We start from the raw sequence: 17,025 nt of genomic DNA on the forward strand, positions 1-17,025 counted from the left end.
GTAGGCAAATTCGGCCAGCGGTAGCTTATCTACCCAATCATTTTCTCTGTCCTTTACATAACACCTCAGGTATTGTTGCAAAATGCCGTTTGCCCTTTCCGCTTGCCCATTAGTTTCTGGGTGTCGGGCAGTGGAGAAATTGAGTTCTACTTGCAGTAAGCTCATAAGTTTCCTCCAGAACCTGGAAGTAAATTGTTTGCCTCTGTCACTGACCACCCTCAAGGGGGCGCCATGCAACCTGAAAATATGCTCTACAAACAACTTGGCGGTCTCCTCCGCTGTAACCGCATGTGAACAGGCTATAAAATGACACATTTTGGTTAATAGATCTACCACCACCATGACAGCTGTTTTGCCTTTGGATTTTGGCAGGTCCGTCATAAAATCTATGGATACTGCCTCCCAAGGCCTTTCTGGCGTGGGTAAGGGTTGTAATAGCCCCGCTGGCGCCACCCTCTCTCCTTTTGCTCGCTGACACCTGTCGCAACCCCTAACATATTCCCGCACGTCCTCCCTCACCTTGGGCCACCAAAACTCCCTGGTAACCAACCACATGGTTTTGTGCTGTCCAAAATGTCCCGCTGTGGGGCTGTCATGCAACTGCTTGAGTACTCTGCCCCTCAGTTCCCCATCTGGTATGTACAGTGCCCCTTTGTAATACAACGCCCCGTTCTTTTCTTCAAATCCCCCTGTGTTCTCTTCTGTCCTCCTGAGTTCTCTGAGTTTCTCTTGGGCGTATTCATCGTTCTCCGTACCTTCCATCAGTTCCCTTTGCCCCACCAATGCCGCCCCACACACCCAGCGGTCTTCGGAGATTACATGCCTTGCCTCAGGCGCTCCCTCCCCCTCTAAGTACTCAGGTTTCCTGGAAAGGGCATCCGCTCTCACGTTCTCTGAACCTGGCACGTAACGAATCTCAAAGTGGAATTTGGAGAACTCCTGGGCCCATCGCACTTGTCTCTGGTTCAGGACACGGGCTGTTCTCCAATATTCCAGATTTTTGTGGTCAGTTCGGACTTGAACCTTGTGTTGCGCCCCAATCAGCAAGTGCCGCCATTTCCGGAATGCTTCATGAATGGCGAGCAGTTCTCTGTCGTACACTGTGTAGTTCCTCTCGGATTTGTTCAATTTCCGCGAAAAGAATGCACACGGTCTCCATTCCGACGTATCCTTTCCCGGCTGGAGAAGCACGGCCCCCACTGCTCGGTCTGACGCGTCAGTCTCCACTCTCATTGGTTGTTGTAGATCCACGTGCAGAAGCTGTTCTTCCGACGCAAACGCCTGCTTTAGGCGTTCGAACGCCCGCTGCGCTTCTTCCGTCCAAACAAATTTCTTTTTGCTACTAAGACAATCTGTGATGGGCGCGGTCAAATGGGCAAAGTTTTTGATGAACTTCCTATAGAAGTTTCCGAACCCCAGGAACCTTTGCACGTCCTTCTTGGTCTTTGGTGTTTTCCATTCCAGTACCGCTTGAACCTTGCTGGGATCCATGGCCAATCCCTTGTCAGACAACCGGTACCCCAGGAATTCCACCTCCCTAGTATGAAACTGACACTTCTCCAGTTTCACCCACAGCCGGTTTTCTCGCAGTTTGCTCAGTACCTCTCTTACATCTCGCACATGCTGCTCCTCATTCTCTGAGTACACCAGGACGTCATCTAAGAACGCTACGCAGTTCTTGTAGAGCAATGGCCCCAGGACGTGATTCATGAATGATTGAAAACAGGCGGAGCCTCCTTGTAATCCGAAAGGCATAACGAGGTACTCAAACGCCCCCAAGGGGGTGAACATAGTGGTCTTCCACTCATCCCCCTTCCTCACACGTATCAAGTTATATGCCCCCCTAAGGTCCAGCTTGGTAAAAATCTTCCCTTTTCTCACCTGTGTCAGAATGTCATCAATTCTAGGCATAGGGAAAGTCACTGGTTCTGACACTGCATTCAGGGACCTGAAATCACACACAAGTCTGGGCTTGCCCGTGTTTTTTTTGTCCACAAAGAACACTGGACTGCCCCCCACCGCTCGTGACTCTCTGATGAAACCTCTCTTGAGATTCTTGTCAATGAACTCCCTTAACTCCTGCATCTCACTGTCTGACATTGCATACAGCTTCCCCACTGGCAATTGTGCTCCTGGGAGTAAGGTAATTTGACAGTCAAAGGGTCTGTGCGGGGGCAATTTATCCGCTTCCTTTTCGCTGAATACGTCAATCAAGTCAGCGTATTGTGGTGGCACCTTCCCCTTGTCCATCACTTCCACCCCTGCTAGAGTGGCCCTGCTGCCTGCCTGGACCTCTCCCTCCTTGCAGTGTTCTAGGCAATGTGCTGATCCAAAGGAAACCACGCGCTGATGCCAGCCTACTAGCGGATCATGTAGTGCCAGCCAGCTCATTCCCAAGATAATAGGGGCTCCTCCCAGGGTGGCTACGTTAAACGCTATCAGTTCTGTGTGCCGTGCCACCCTCATTATCATTGGTACAGTCTGTTGGCTCACTTCTCCTCCCAACAGCTCCCTCCCATCAATCGTGGTAACCTGCAAAGGCTTACTTAATGGGATAGTCTGTATCTGGTGCTCAGCTGCAAACTCCTTACTCATGAAATTACATGAGCTACCTGAGTCCAATAGCGCTCTTATCTTTAGTGGGTGTCCGTTTGCCAGTTCCAGCAACACCTCTATCACAAGTGCTGGTCTTGGGGGTTCCGGCGTGGGCACGTTCACTACTCCCTGGCCTGGCTGCTGTGCCCCGATGTTGGCAACCAGGCGTTGGCTTTTACTTGCTCCTTCATTTCATCCTCCTCCTTCCCCCCAACAGTTCCTGCCATCCCTTGCCATTCCTTCCTTTGCGGACAGACTCTGGCAAAGTGACCTGGCTGTTGGCAGAGATAGCATCTCTTGCCGCTCTTTCCCTCCTTCTTCCGCCCTTCACTGGTGTTTGAAACTGTGCGCGCGCGCGCTGCTCCAAGTTCCATCGGCTCTGCTGGCGGGAAAGGCTGCTCCGGAATCTCTGGAATGCGGAAGTCCTTCCAACGTTCCCCCTTCCCTTCCCGCTTTTCCAAAGCTCTAGCCTCCTGGCGTGCTCCTATGGACAGCGCTGATTTAGTCAGCTGGTCCATAGACTCCGCCCTAGGCGCCCGGGAAAGTTCATCTTTCACTGCCGGAGAGAGACCTTCTTCAAATAGCATTTGAATAGGTTCACTAGCAAGGTTCCACCCCAGTCTATGAATCAGCATGGTGAACTCAGTCCAGTACTCACGTACAGATCGGCTCCCCTGTTTACAAGCCATCAACTCCCTGCGCACCATCCCCTGCTCAATCTCGCTGGAAAACATCAAGTCCATGGCGCGAAAAAACTTCATTGTGTCCTTTAAGATTTCATTATTGGCTGCCATCAGGGGGCGAACCCAGTCCCTCGCCCCTCCCTCTAGATGGCCAATCACGTACGCCACTCTAGAGTTCTCATCGGGGAAGTCATCAAACAGTAGATTGAGAGCATATTGCATCTCTGTTCTAAAGGCTTGATAGTTCCTGGGATTCCCCCCAAATTTCTGCACCAATCCAGGCACCCTTCTGGCAAGTGGGGTGGTTTTCCCCTTATCTGCATCTTGAGCCCTCCTCTCCTCCAGCCTCGCCGTTTGCAGTGCGAGCTGGACCTCCAACGCCCTGTACCTTTCTTCCAGGCTTGGATCTGCTCCAGCTCCAGCTGCCCCGGTTCCTGCTGGTTCACTCATGATGCCCTCTGCTTGCACAAACAGCTTTCGGAGACTGTCAGATTGCTGTGATGGGATAATGAGCTGCTTGTGCGTAAAAGCTTGATCCCGCTGGGGTTTGGCCGGTCATCCAAACCCAGGCACTAACGGAGCCCCCAAAAGCATGACTCCGTCAGTCGCTGGTAGAATCTGACAGTGGGCGTCTACGGAACTTACGCCAACATAAAAGCTGTTTGACGGACATGCGCTTTCGTGACTCTCTGCGTGACAGTTTCCGGCGAAGGGAGGGAATTCCTAAAGGGGGTCTAGTTACCTCTTCACTATTCTCACTAGAAGCGTCTGAGAGCCTCCCCTCCGCTGTAACTCCTGCACTCCCCCTGCTGGTTCCTGCTTCTGCTGCAGAGTCTCTCCTACTCTGCTGGAGCCTGTCCAGCACCTCTAACTCCGATGGCAGTTCCCTGACAGGTGTCATTAAGGAAGAAGTGGCTTAAATATTCTGTCTGAGAACAGAAGTATTTTTAATATTCTTGATGGAATGTGGAGGATTTTAAATACTTGATGGGGAAGGAAAATGACCCTTGTAGATGACTTTGGGAAGCCCAAGCATGCAAAGAGTTCTCGGGAATTTAGGAATATAAAGACCTGCATAGTTTTCAAACTGTGGGCATTATCCATACCCCTTTAGTGTTATATAATGTTTTAAAAATAAGTGAATGAAGGGCTGTTGTTGTAGATGAATAATTGTATCTTTAATTTACTTAGATGCTTATGGTGACCATCAGTTCTTTTGAAATGTTGTGCACCGGAAGTTCCCCCCATCATTTCAGCAGAGCAGTCAGATCTAAAGGGGTGGAGGTGTAGACATTCTCTCCTCCAACCCTGCTGCCAATTGAAGCAAATTAGAAAGCAACCTTGCACAAGAAAACGTGGACTGGGCTCTGCACTGAGGGGTAGTTGGTGGTGGGAGTCATGGATATCCATTCCAAGTCTAGCCTGTTTAAGTTCTCTTGATGTCAGTGAAATCAGAACATTCTTAACTGGGGGGAGGGGAGAGAATTAATGTCAAGTTCCCTAACATTGTGTGGTCTTGTTGCTTTTACTGACTGTATTTGATTCAGAGACACGACATGGGAAGTTTCTTTGGTTATAACTTCTAAGGTTGTTTTTTTTTTTTTTTAAACAATTTGGTGGTTTAAGCTATACTTTAGTATAGCTGTAGTACAGTGGATAATTCTTTGTTTCTTTTTCCTTTTTTTGCACCTTCTGCTTGAAAGCATTAATAAAGACATTTTTCCCTGATAGCCTCCACTTAGGTTTAATAAGGAATTCATATTAATCATTAAAAGAAAGGGGACACGATTCTTCAAGATAATCAAATATTGACAGGTTAGAAATAGCTTTCTGCCTAGGTTCATTGATATAGGTTATGTGATATAAATATTTATTTCTTTTCTGTCACTCAGAGAAAATGCCGCCAATTGATTCAGCATTGATGTAGTGTCAACAGTTCATAAGAAACATTTGACTGGCTTGTGTTTTCCGATTAGTCTCTGCTCTATAAAGTGGGATTTACTAAATCTCTTCAATTGTCTGCTCATAGAGTGTGACTGCTTTCTGAAGCCATTAGAGCTTCGATTGGTACAGAGGAGGCATAGCTTATAGGGCCGGACTTCTGCTAGAGCTTTACGTATCAAATAAGGATTAATTGAGCATTTTTGCTTCTAATGATTTATAAGAGATGCATACTGCTTCTCTCCAGGACAGCAGATATAAACAAAGAATGTTTTGTTTGCTGATCCGTAATTGGATACTCTTTTACTTGCCATTAGTTCTATTAACATTGGCAGCCAATCAAGGTTGTTTCAGAAAAGTTAGTATTTCAGAACCTGCTATGAAGTTGTAGTTATGATTTTATTGAGGCTTCCCACTTCGTAATTATCATTGATAAATTACTAGGTATCTATAGGAATGTCTCTCTGAGTTGATCAATTGGATTTTACATCAGTAAAGTAGGGTATCCTTTGGCATCCTGATAGTGTCTAGATGTTTTGGCCTACAACTCCCATCAGCCCCAGCCAGTACAATGATAATCACTCCATGCTGGCTGGGGCTGATGTGAGTTGCTGTCGAAAACATCTGGAGTTCATCAGGTTTGCAATGACATACCATGGTGATGTATTTGAGCCTTCAAACCAAGATGACCTGTCTTAGGCCATCTTGTTCTCATCAAGGAGTATGTCAGACTAATTTGGAATTGGGGAATCCTTGGGAGAAAAAACCTTTTATTAAACAGGAGAAACATTCTTTGGACAGCCAGAGGAAGTCTGGTTGCTCTGTCAGTCAACCCTCAGGCTTGTGGGTGCTACTATTGAATGCTAGGTCAGTTTTAAATAAGGTCTCCCTCATCCATGACCTGTTGCTGGATGAGGAGGTCAACCTGGTTTGTGTTACTGAGATCTGGGTGGGTGAGCAGGGTGGCGTTGGTATCTTTCTGTTGTGCCCACCTGACTACTCAGTGTGGCAACTCAGTGCGGCATCAGAGCAGGCTTGAGGGTCAGGCAGAGGGTGCCACTATAGTCTATAGTAATTTGTTCTTTGTCTGCAGGCTATCTGTCGATTTGAATGGATTTTCATTTTGTATTTTTATGTTATGAACTGCCCTGTGATCTTCAGATGAGGGGTGGCATGCAAATTTAATAAATGAATGAATGAATGAATGAAGTCTTGTGATGGGCACTCAGGAAACATTAGGGTCTCTGTTGTTTTATATTAAATAATAATAATAATAATAATAATAATAATAATAATACCACCTCCCAGCCTGTGCTGACAGATGTGGTCTTGGATGTGGCATGAGGACCCCCAGGTTGTTGGTCCTGCGGAAGTCAACATTCACGATGAGGCTTCTAAGTCTGGGGCTGCTCATAACCTCATAGCTTTGCATGACAGCAGTGGGGCTGTCCCAACATGTCATCAGCCTGACACATTGTCGCCATCCACACTCTGGCAGGAAGAGGGTCATCTGAGAGGAGGATTATAGCATTAGCTGCTTGTGTGGTCAGATCACCTCCTGTTGAGTTTTAGACTTTCAGTTGCTTTCCTCATCTGCAGTGGTAGGGAGCCTATTAGAATGGTCTGCCCTTGGAGACTGATGGATCCAGTTGGTTTTCCGATGACTGGGGGATTTTTTGGCTGGCAGCCCTATCAAAACTTGGCTCAGCTGTGGAATGCAGCCAGCTCAAGCCACAGAACTCTGTCATCATTAAGGGTCACAGTAAACAGGTGTGTAGCTCAGAGTTGCTTTAATGGACGTCCCAATGGGTTGTGGCCCACTTTGGGGTGGGGTAGGGAAATGCAGTTTGGATTTATTTTACTCTGGCTTCTAAATGCATCTGGCCACAGTTTACATTTTGAAGAATATGCACACTCTAGGTTGGTGGTTCTCAAAGGGTCTGACACGCCATACTGGTATAGCAGGAGAGGATGGCAAGTGGCGGGAAGATTAAACGACAATAAGTATTATTTTTTGGGAATGATTCATGTTCTTATATAGCTGCATTATTTTATACTTTCTGGATGTCTCATGATCCTATTATATAGTAGTTGTGTTCTATGTTAAAAATCAAGCACTGCTAGGAGTTGTTTTTGTTTTCCAATATATTACTTATTAAATAAAAAATTGGTGTGGCGCTAGCAGATTTTTATTCTGAAAGTGTGGCCCAGAGAAGGAAGTTTGAGAACGAATGCTCAAGGTAGTCATGGGAAACAATAAACTCTTTTTAAAATAGGTGACTTGGCCAAACACAGGTTAAATGAAATGGAGTGAAGAAACACTCCTGCAAAACTCCCAGTACAGTTGTGCTTGTGAAACCTTTACTGGTCCTTCCTGAATCAAAGCTTGTATAATTAAGCAACAAAACTGCTACTCCCCAAAGGACATTTACAGCGATGCAAATCTGAAGTGTTTCTTTTCCGATGTCTCTGTACAAAGGTAGATTAAAGTAACTGACCTACATCAGAATTCATCGGGGGAACTTTTACAGTGTAAGTCCATTGAATTGATTGGCAATTGCTGTTCAGGAGAAGTTTGTGTAGATAGTACCCCTCATTTGTATTTACTTGGATCATAGTGTGTCCAACACTTAAGTTCATGAGCCTAGGTGGTATTTTCTTTTAGGTTTTTTTTTGTCATACCTTTTATGAGGAAACACTTTCGGGAAAGGTAGAATTTCTCAAAATGTTCTTCCCTTCTTGGTCTGCTTATGTTGAAAGGGGAAAAAACCATTCAGTAAAAAAATCCCATAGCATAAACCTTAATTTTGATTCATGGTTGGCCATTGGGTATTAATTAATTTCAATATATTAAGCTTGCTGCAACAAACTAAACAAGCAATTTATATGAAGTCTACTTTTGTGCCATTGTGCTTCTGATGATCACAGATTGCCCAAGTTTAGACCTGCACATTTATAGAAATAAGAAATACTTTCTTGGATTAGATTATCATTGAATTGTAGTGCGTCAGAGAACATTTTAAGCTTGGCTTTTGTTGCCTTCAAGAAGATTAGTTTTGAACATTTTATTCTTAGCATGCAGTTTGCTTCTAAAATCCACTTTCTGCAGCTGAAAGCATGCTGAAATATTTTGCCCAACAAAACCTGTGTGTTAGGATTATATCTCTTATGATAAGGGTCCACTTGTTATAGTACATCTGTGAAACTACCTTTATTTTCACTGGTGCTCGGGCATCTCTAGTAATTTGCGGAACTGTCTTCTGGACACAATACCAGGTGCTGGATTGGTACATGTGGATACAGTGGGGTTGATCTCTGAACATCTGCTTAGTGAAAACATCTGCTTAGTGAAAAATGTTATCAGGGTAGGAGGGAGGAGTTTGCTGTTGGGTAGGAATGCCTGGATCTGCAGCTGACTCTCAGTCTCTTAACTGGTTTGTGTTCTACAAATTTTGGAAACTACTTATTTTGTGATCTCAGGTTGACCAAGATGCCATCCTTGGAACAAGTTCAAACATCTTTTTTTGATGGCTCTTCACCAGTTCTAGAACTAAATTGTAGGTGGACTGCAGTGACAGGTTCCTGGCCACATTTAATGTCAGTGTTGGCTGTGGGCCTCTCAAGCCCCCTCCCAACCTAGGCCTTGGCTTGCAGTCAAGACCTCTTTTCTCCTCTCCATATCTGTGATCTGCTCCTCTTGAGCTATGTTATCATTCCATTTTGACACCTTTTATCAAACTTTAATGAAATGACCCAGGCAAACAAATTGTCATTAAACTTTCCATCACTTTGTCCCTTGGTATTGTCTTTTATAAATTGGACAGCAAATGTTGTATTGATCTCCTCGTTCTTGCAGCTGAACTTGAAATGACCCAGACGGCTGGTTGTTTATGGCCTAGAGTTGCTTTTCCTTGACACTTCCATCCACGGCATGACATCTCTTTTGTTTTTCTTTCTTTCTCGTGGAGATGAATGAACAAGACATACGGTATCGAGACATCCTCGGTCATGGCAATGGAGGAACCGTCTACAAGTGAGTGTTTGCCCCCTCCCTTTTCTTCTTTTTGCTCTCAAATTTTGGGAAAGAGAAGGCAGTGGTTCCCCCCCCCCCTTCTCTAGGAATGTGTCATGAGGTGTCTGGCCTTTATTCTTCCTCTGTGAAGCGCTGATTGTATTTAATGTTTCTAGGAGTTGCCATAACTACCTTAGATCTTGAAAAATGGCCCCTGTTTTTATGTATCTTGTTTGGTATTGTCTGAATCCCAGGCGGATGTGGAAAGTAGCTACTGTACTCTGAAAATGCTATTTCTGGAGTGTTGTCACTCTTGCTTCTACTGAGTAAATAAACTGAGGTGGAAGATCAGAACACCTCATATACAAGTGGCCTGCCATACCTATAACACTAGGCTATGGTTTGTTTAGCCTAATTATAGTTTGTTTGAACGTGCGAACCAAACCCAGCTGACTAATGATGGTTTGATTTCTGCCAAAAGAAACCATAATGTGAAGCTATGGTTTACTGTTGGATTATAAACCATGGTTTGTTTTAACAATGGTTTGGAACCAACAGCCTTCCTTCGACATGGCTTATTTGACCCCATCTTAGATGCTTGCCAAGCTGAAAAAGCATGATGTAAGAGCAGGTGGAAAACAAATCAAGCTTTGAAGAAACTGGCCATGACTTGTTTGCTCATCTGTGAAACAAGTCATATTTCAAACAAACCATGGATTAGTATTGTGAACACAGCCAGTTTATTATTTTTAGTGTTAATATATTGTTAAACAGTAGGGTTGCAACAAGCAAAATGACAAAGTTATTTGTACAATGCAGAATCAAGCTAATGGAACTTCTTGCTATCACAAGCATAAATGGCTTTAGAACTGGCTTAGATAAATACATGGAGGATAGTTCAGTTGGCAGCTAGTAACCATATGTTAAATAACCAACTTGTGGAACTCTTTGCCAATGCTTATTGTGAAGGCCAGCCCACTAGCAAGGATTATGTATATACAAAAGCTGTATTTCTGGTTACTATCCAGCCTCCATTTGGTGCATCCTAATGGTGCTGGTGGATATATACTGTCATGATGTTCTGCTTCCAACCCCCCCAAGTGTCATCTTGGTCACTGTTGGTGGATGATATGCTGAGCTCAATGAATTGTTTGACCAGCCCATCTTTAGTTTCTTAACCACTGCCTAGCTTGACACTGGAGTTACTTGTACCTCATCAAATGTATGCTTTTTTTGCCCATTAGGGTGGATTTCTGTGATTTCCTTAACCACTGTGTGGTGATTACAGTTGCCTTTTGAGAAATTGGCCACCTTTTTCAACATGTGCATATGGTACTCATAGTTGCCAGAAAAGTTTGCTAATGGTGGAGTTGCCACCTCTTGAATTTGATGATCAGTGAATCATCTAATCAACGTAAGATGCAGCTGCCTCTCCTGTTATTATCTGGATGCTTAAGAACATTTGGTGAACCTGGTGTAGCTATACAGTTTGGGGGTAGTTTAATCCTTTTGATGAGCTGCCCAGTTCTAATTGAGTAACAGCTCCAGGGCACTTCTCATATAAGAGGCTAAGGATTTGGATTTTCCACTTTCTCAAAATTCAATCCTTTTGCCTAAAACTAATTTGGTCTGATTGAAAATCTAGCCCTTCTAGATAGGTTTGCCCCCTTGAGCTTTGCTTACGTTGGCACATCTTAATACAAACCCCTGGGTGTGGGTAATAGGCAAGAGAGGCCAATCAATCACCCTCTGCTCAGATATAGGTAGTCCCATCTGTACTGGCATTCTCTTGAAGACACACCTGTTTTCACAGGCAGTCCCTTGATCTGAGTGAGTGTCCTGTTCTGATGGCTCTGTTATTTAATTGGGATTTTCTGTGTATTTTAATCATTATTGTTAATGTTTTAATGTTTATGTCACTTCTTTTATACTATTGAAAATTACTTATAAGCCTATATTGGCATTAAGTGGTATATAAACTTATAAATATTAATAATAACAGCAGGTAGAAGCTGACACATGTGCAGTGGACAAAGCCTCTTTCAGAACTGGGAGGTTATTCTGTGGTTACTCATACAACCTGAAAGTGAGAGATGCATTCACCTCATCACCCCAGTTGCACCTGTTCAGCACCAACTAGCTTTGAAAGTTAATGCATTTTTTATGTTTACAGCTCCCTTGATACTCTCTCCCACTTTTATGTGTGTTTGTCGCCCCTCCTTAAAAAAAATCCCCTAAAAGAAATCTTGTGCAGTGAACTCCCTTAGCCAGCTGCCTGCAGAAGCTGCCTACGGAAACCCTTATTAATTTTAAGGATTACAATAGCAAGGGGGTGCTTTATTTGACAGGAAAGTCTTTATCTCCTACATAGTGCAAAAGTTTAAGTCCCATAATGCAAGCATTCACACTTAATAGTCTGCAGTAGTGTATGAAAAATACCCCACAAGGAATTAAAATAAAACTTCATAAGGAAAGCCTTGAGGGAATGATAAAGATTTCTTCCAGGAAGAACTGTTTTCCATATACAAAACACATGTTTCTGTTTTCTTAGAAGACATTACTGTATAAGTTTTTTTTGTTTGTTTTTAAAGAGAATTTTAAAACCACAGCATGCTTTTAAATAGATTTCTGTTTACTATTCTGTCATGGAAAAATATTACATTGTTAACCTGGTTTAATTCCAGCAGCCTATCTGCAACCTCTCTCTCTGTGAATTTAAGTTGGAGCTGACATGTTATGTGGCATATGTTATACTGCCACCCAAGTCAGCATTGCTATGTTAAGATCTCTCACCTTAATACAGCCTTTGCCAAGCTGGTGCCCGCCAGGTGTTTTGGTCTCTTCTTTGGTGATCACTCGTAGCCGAGTAAGATTGTCTTCCATAAACACAGTTTTAACAATGAATCTGTAAGTGACTGTGGAGGCCAATTCTGGACTCACACGTCATTCCACAATGGGGACATTGGTTCCTGGGTGGGAGCTGATCACGGTGTGGATTTGCCAAGCGTGCCTTCCTCTTAGCATGTTTCTCCCTTGCGTTCTGAGTTCGAGTGTCTTCAAAGTCCATGACACCTTTGGTAAAGGCTGTTCAACTGGACTTCTCGCAGGCCAGTGTTTCTCATTTGTCAGTGTTTAGACTACTTTTTTTTAGATTTGCCTTGAGATAGTCTTTAAACCTCTTTTATTGACCACCAGCATTACGCTTTCCATTTTTAAGTTCGGAATAGAGTAGTTGCTTTGGAAGACAATAATCAGGCATCCGCACAATATGTCCAGTCCAACAAAGTTGATGTTGAAGAATCATTGCTTCAACACTGGTGATCTTTACTTCATCCAATACACTGATATTATTTTGCCCGTCTTCCCAAGTGATGTGTAAGATTTTTCGGAAACACCGTTGATGGAATCTTTTGAGAAGTTGGAGATGGCGTTTGTCAGTGGTCCGTGTTTCACAAGCATGCAGTAAGGTTTGTAGTACAATAGCTTTGTAAATAAGCATCTTGTTTACATCTTGTTTGGGTCTACAGCTCCCATCAGTCAGCAGAGCCGTATGATGCTTGGGCTTATGTGCTGTGGTGGCTGGGGCTCATGGGAGTTGTAGTCCAGAACATAATGGAGAGCACAAGGCTGGCAAACTCTTACAACACTTAAAAGCTGCAACCTCTGTCCCATACCTTTGACTGATGTGGTTAGTGATGTTATGGGGAAGGCAGGAGAATGCTGTTTTCAGAGGCACTTCCTGTCCTATGTAACATGTGGATCAGCCTTTATATGAACAGCTTTCTTGGCCTATTTAATACATTATGTTCATTGGTGATCATTATCTATGAAAGTTCATGGCACAACAAACCATTTGAGACCATGTAAGGTTTATCAGAACGGTCGTTAGCTGTGGAAGTTTATTTTGAAATATTTCCTGGGATTAAATAGAAGACTCAATAGGGGGTCAATTATATCCTGTGTTTGATTGTATTGCCTTTATTTTATTGGATTTCTTAGCTGCTTTTTAATCAGGTCCCTGGGCAGGTTACAGTAATTTTAAAATATAATATAACAAATAAGGTTGAGACAATTTTTGAATTGGAAGATTAGGGTGGGTGGGTTATACATGTGTATCACACACACTGGGGGGGGTGTCAAAGGCCAGGTTAAAGAAGTACATCTTCAACATATAGCAATAGTTATGCAATGAAGCTGCTGGAACAGCTCTGTGGGGAGGGAATTCCACAGCTTAGGGGCTGCCATAGAGAATGCCCTCTTCCAAGCCACCATTACCTGAACTATATAGGCATTGCAGCTATCAAGAGAACCCTCTCTGCCAAACATAACACCCAGGATCTGTAGGGAAGGAGGTACTCTCTCAGATATTTAGAGTCTAAATCATTTAGAGTTTTAAACACTAATGTGAGCACCTTGAATTGTGTTACAGCAGAAGCCAAACTGAAATTACCCCATTTGAAAGCTTACAGGTGGTTGAATTCTCTCTGGCTATAGGTAGCAGCCACACATATTGCCTTGGAGGCAATTGATGATCATTTCGTCAAATAAAATGAATTACAAATGCTTCTGCTGCTACATTTTATATTTTCTGGCTTCCAGCTTTCCACACTCTCTGCGTGTTTCTGAAATGTGTGCACCTCATATTGATTTGTAACTGAAGAACAAAAGCATGTGTGTGTGTGTCTTCCTAAAACCCTTCACTGAGTCATAGCCATTATGGCAATGAAATATTACTCGCATTTCACAAACAAGAAGGAACGTTTCAGGTCGCTGAGCAGAAGCGTTCAGTTTCTGTTTCCAGGTGAACTAACTATTATTGAAATAGTTTATGGAGATTGAGATATTGATCACTTTCATGCTAACCGTGGCTTAAGGGAAGAGTGAGAGAAGGGAGGGGGGTTGTGTTCTTTAGAAGACACCATTTCACTGGAGTGTGTGTATATGTGCCTATGTGTTTGGGGTTTTTACTGCCTCTGTGGGTTTATTGCTTGAAGAGAAGGGTATCTTTGCTTTATTTTTATGACAATATAATTATACTTTAGAAATGCACTTGATTACTCTGTGCAGCAAAATTGTTCCAGTGCATTGCCTAGGCCAATACTGCTATACAAACAACTTTTCAGTCAATTGAGTTGGGTTAAAAAAAAAATCAATACTTTTATAGCAATATTTCTAGAGCGAACTTGCTGAATCCAATTTTTTTGTCCTTCTGTTTGTTTGTTTAAATAAAAGGTGGTTTATAGCTCTTAGCTTTCTGTTATGTTTATTTCCACCCATTTTAATAACTTAGGAATAGTGAGCACTTTGAGCTTGGCACCTGGAATTTAAGCACCCCTGGATTTTGATGCTGTTCTGGTAGCTCAGTACAAAACTGCTCAGGCTATGAAGTGTGTTTCAGCATATGGCCAGTTTGTCTGAATGTTCCTTGAGTGTTCCATTCAAGCAGTGAAGCAGCTACCACTCAACACCTCCTAGCTTGCCCTGCACCTCTGAACACCGCTTGACACTAGGCCAATGTCCTCCATCCATGCCCCAGCCATTTAATTTAATAGAATTTACCAGAGATTGTTTGCTTGCTTGCTTGTTTGCCACCCATCTGACTGGGTTACTCCAGCCACTCTGGGTAGCTTCCATTAAAGTAAAACACAGTATGTAATAAGTATCTCCTTCCATGCTCACAACAGCTAGTGACACCCCCAAACCTATTAAATCCTTATACATTGTGAACTGGATCTGATTTACGTTCAGTTGTTTCCAGTATTCAGTCTAGTGTAGTTATATGCTGTGGACTTATTAACTCTATCTAATTTAAACTAGATATTTTTGTGTGTGTTATCCCACAAATATTTGCCAAAAAGCAAGTATGATAGAGTGTATAGGCTGTTGTGTATATATTGGAAAAATTTGTATACCGTAGCATCTAGGGTATTTACTTAAATTGCTTTTCTGAAAAATAATTCACTAGAAAGGCCAAGTGGCACTGAAAGTGGGTTTGCCTCCTGCCACATTTTTTAACTCAGTTGCGGGTTTACAGAGCTCTGAGAAATCACCTTTTCTTTTTCTTTTTTGCAAAATTGCTTCCTCATTTCCAGTGAAATATGTTAACAATGTGATTTATAATACAGCACACACTTTCTAACATTTGTGGCTGAGCAGAAACAGCACTGAATTATTTAGACAAAAACACCTTATTAGTATCATATAAAACTGTGTCACTGGTAAATAACACATAATATTTCTCACTTGAATTGCATCATCTAAACTTTTGCAAGATCTTCAACATGTTTATCCATGTCTGCTCATTCTGGCTTTAAGAGCTTGGTTTAGATTTATGAAGAGCCTATTAGGTAAAGCTAAAGGTACCCCTGCCCATACGGGCCAGTCGTGTCCGACTCTGGGGTTGCGTGCTCATCTCGCTTAAGAGGCCAGGAGCCAGCGCTGTCCGAAGACACTTCCGGGTCACGTGGCCAGTGTGACGAAGCTGCTCTGGCGAGCCAGCACCAGCGCAGCACACTGAAACGCCGTTTACCTTCCCACTATAAAGCGGTACCTATTTATCTACTTGCACTTAGGGGTGCTTTTGAACTGCTAGATGGGCAGGAGCTGGGACCGACCGAACGACGGGAACTCACCCCGCCGTGGGGATTCGAACCGCCGACCATATGATCGGCAAGTCCTACGCACTGAGGTTTTACCCACAGCGCCACCCGCGTCCCTTATGAAGAGCCTATTAGATCAGACCAAAGTTCCATCTAGTCCAGCTTTCCTTTTCCAGAATCAGCCAACCAGATGTCTCTGGGAACCTCATAAGTAGGGCAGGAAGGGGCATGGGCATAGCCAAGTAAAACAATAGAAATACTTAAGTAACTGACTAATCATGTCAGTTCTGGCCCCCCTGACAAAAATCCTGACTACGCCCATGGGAAGGGGTCAGTCCTCCCCAGTCATATGCCTCCCTTGCAGATATACTGCAAGGGTGGGGAACCTTTTTCAGCCTGAGGGCCACACTTCCTTCTAGGACCACATGCCAGTGGCTAGAGGCAAAGGTTGGTGGAATAATGGATGTAAATTTTCTGTCCGGCAGAAGCACTCAATGAAGATGCATAGCAGGACTGGTGAGGGGGGTGGCCTGGAAGAGGCGGTGTAGCTAGGGAGAATACTGCAGACCAGATAGAGAGGCTTGAGGGGCCACATTTGGCCCCAGGGTCTGAGGTTCTCCACCCCTGGTATGCTGCCTCTGAACACGATAATTCCATTTAGCTAATCATGACCAGGAATAACCTCTTCACAAGCCTATGCTTGGTACAGGGAAGGAAAAGTCCTCATGGACAATCCCTTGCTGAAGATGCTAAAAATGCTTCCTAAGAGCAGAAAGAAGGGCCCTTCTCTGTGTCCCACTTAGAGTGGGAAGCCCATTTGAATGGGATGGAGGAGAAAGCAGAGGGACATCTTGGTGGCTGCACCAAAACTATGTAACACTTGCCCCCATGAATATCGCTTGGCCAACTTCCTCGTTATTTTTCATCAGTCATTAAAGACTGGCAGTCTTTCATTGTATGTGGCAGATAATGTGTTTATGTTTGGTTTTAACTGCTGCTCCTCTCTCCTTGGTTGACTGTCTTTTATGCTGTTAATTAAAGTGTCATTTTAAACATTGATTTTGTACCAGAAGTGTGAGATATAAATATTATTAGAGATTTTTATGTATATAACCAGCACAAGATTGATGCTGCCCACAAGTTAGGTGAGTTGGAAAAACGAATTAGGCAGATTGGTCTTGGTCTATCAATAACT

At 43.5% G+C, this 17,025-nt stretch overlaps 1 protein-coding gene across 7 annotated transcripts in view; it reads left to right on the top strand.

Annotated features, from left to right (window-relative positions):
• Nucleotides 1–17,025, top strand: part of MAP2K5 (mitogen-activated protein kinase kinase 5) — a 134,635-nt gene that overhangs the window by 24,832 nt on the left and 92,778 nt on the right. For all 7 annotated transcript variants that reach the window (XR_014558036.1, XM_083713179.1, XM_083713178.1 and 4 more), the window contains exon 8: nt 9,188–9,252. Coding sequence is in view for 6 of the 7 variants with exons in the window: in XM_083713179.1 (XP_083569305.1) it covers nt 9,188–9,252 (65 nt within the window). In the remaining variant the exon portion in view is untranslated. The remainder of the gene's footprint in view (nt 1–9,187; nt 9,253–17,025) is intronic.

Source organism: Podarcis gaigeae, assembly GCF_964106915.1.
Source record: "Podarcis gaigeae genome assembly, chromosome: 14".
NCBI classification, from domain to species: domain Eukaryota; kingdom Metazoa; phylum Chordata; class Lepidosauria; order Squamata; family Lacertidae; genus Podarcis; species Podarcis gaigeae.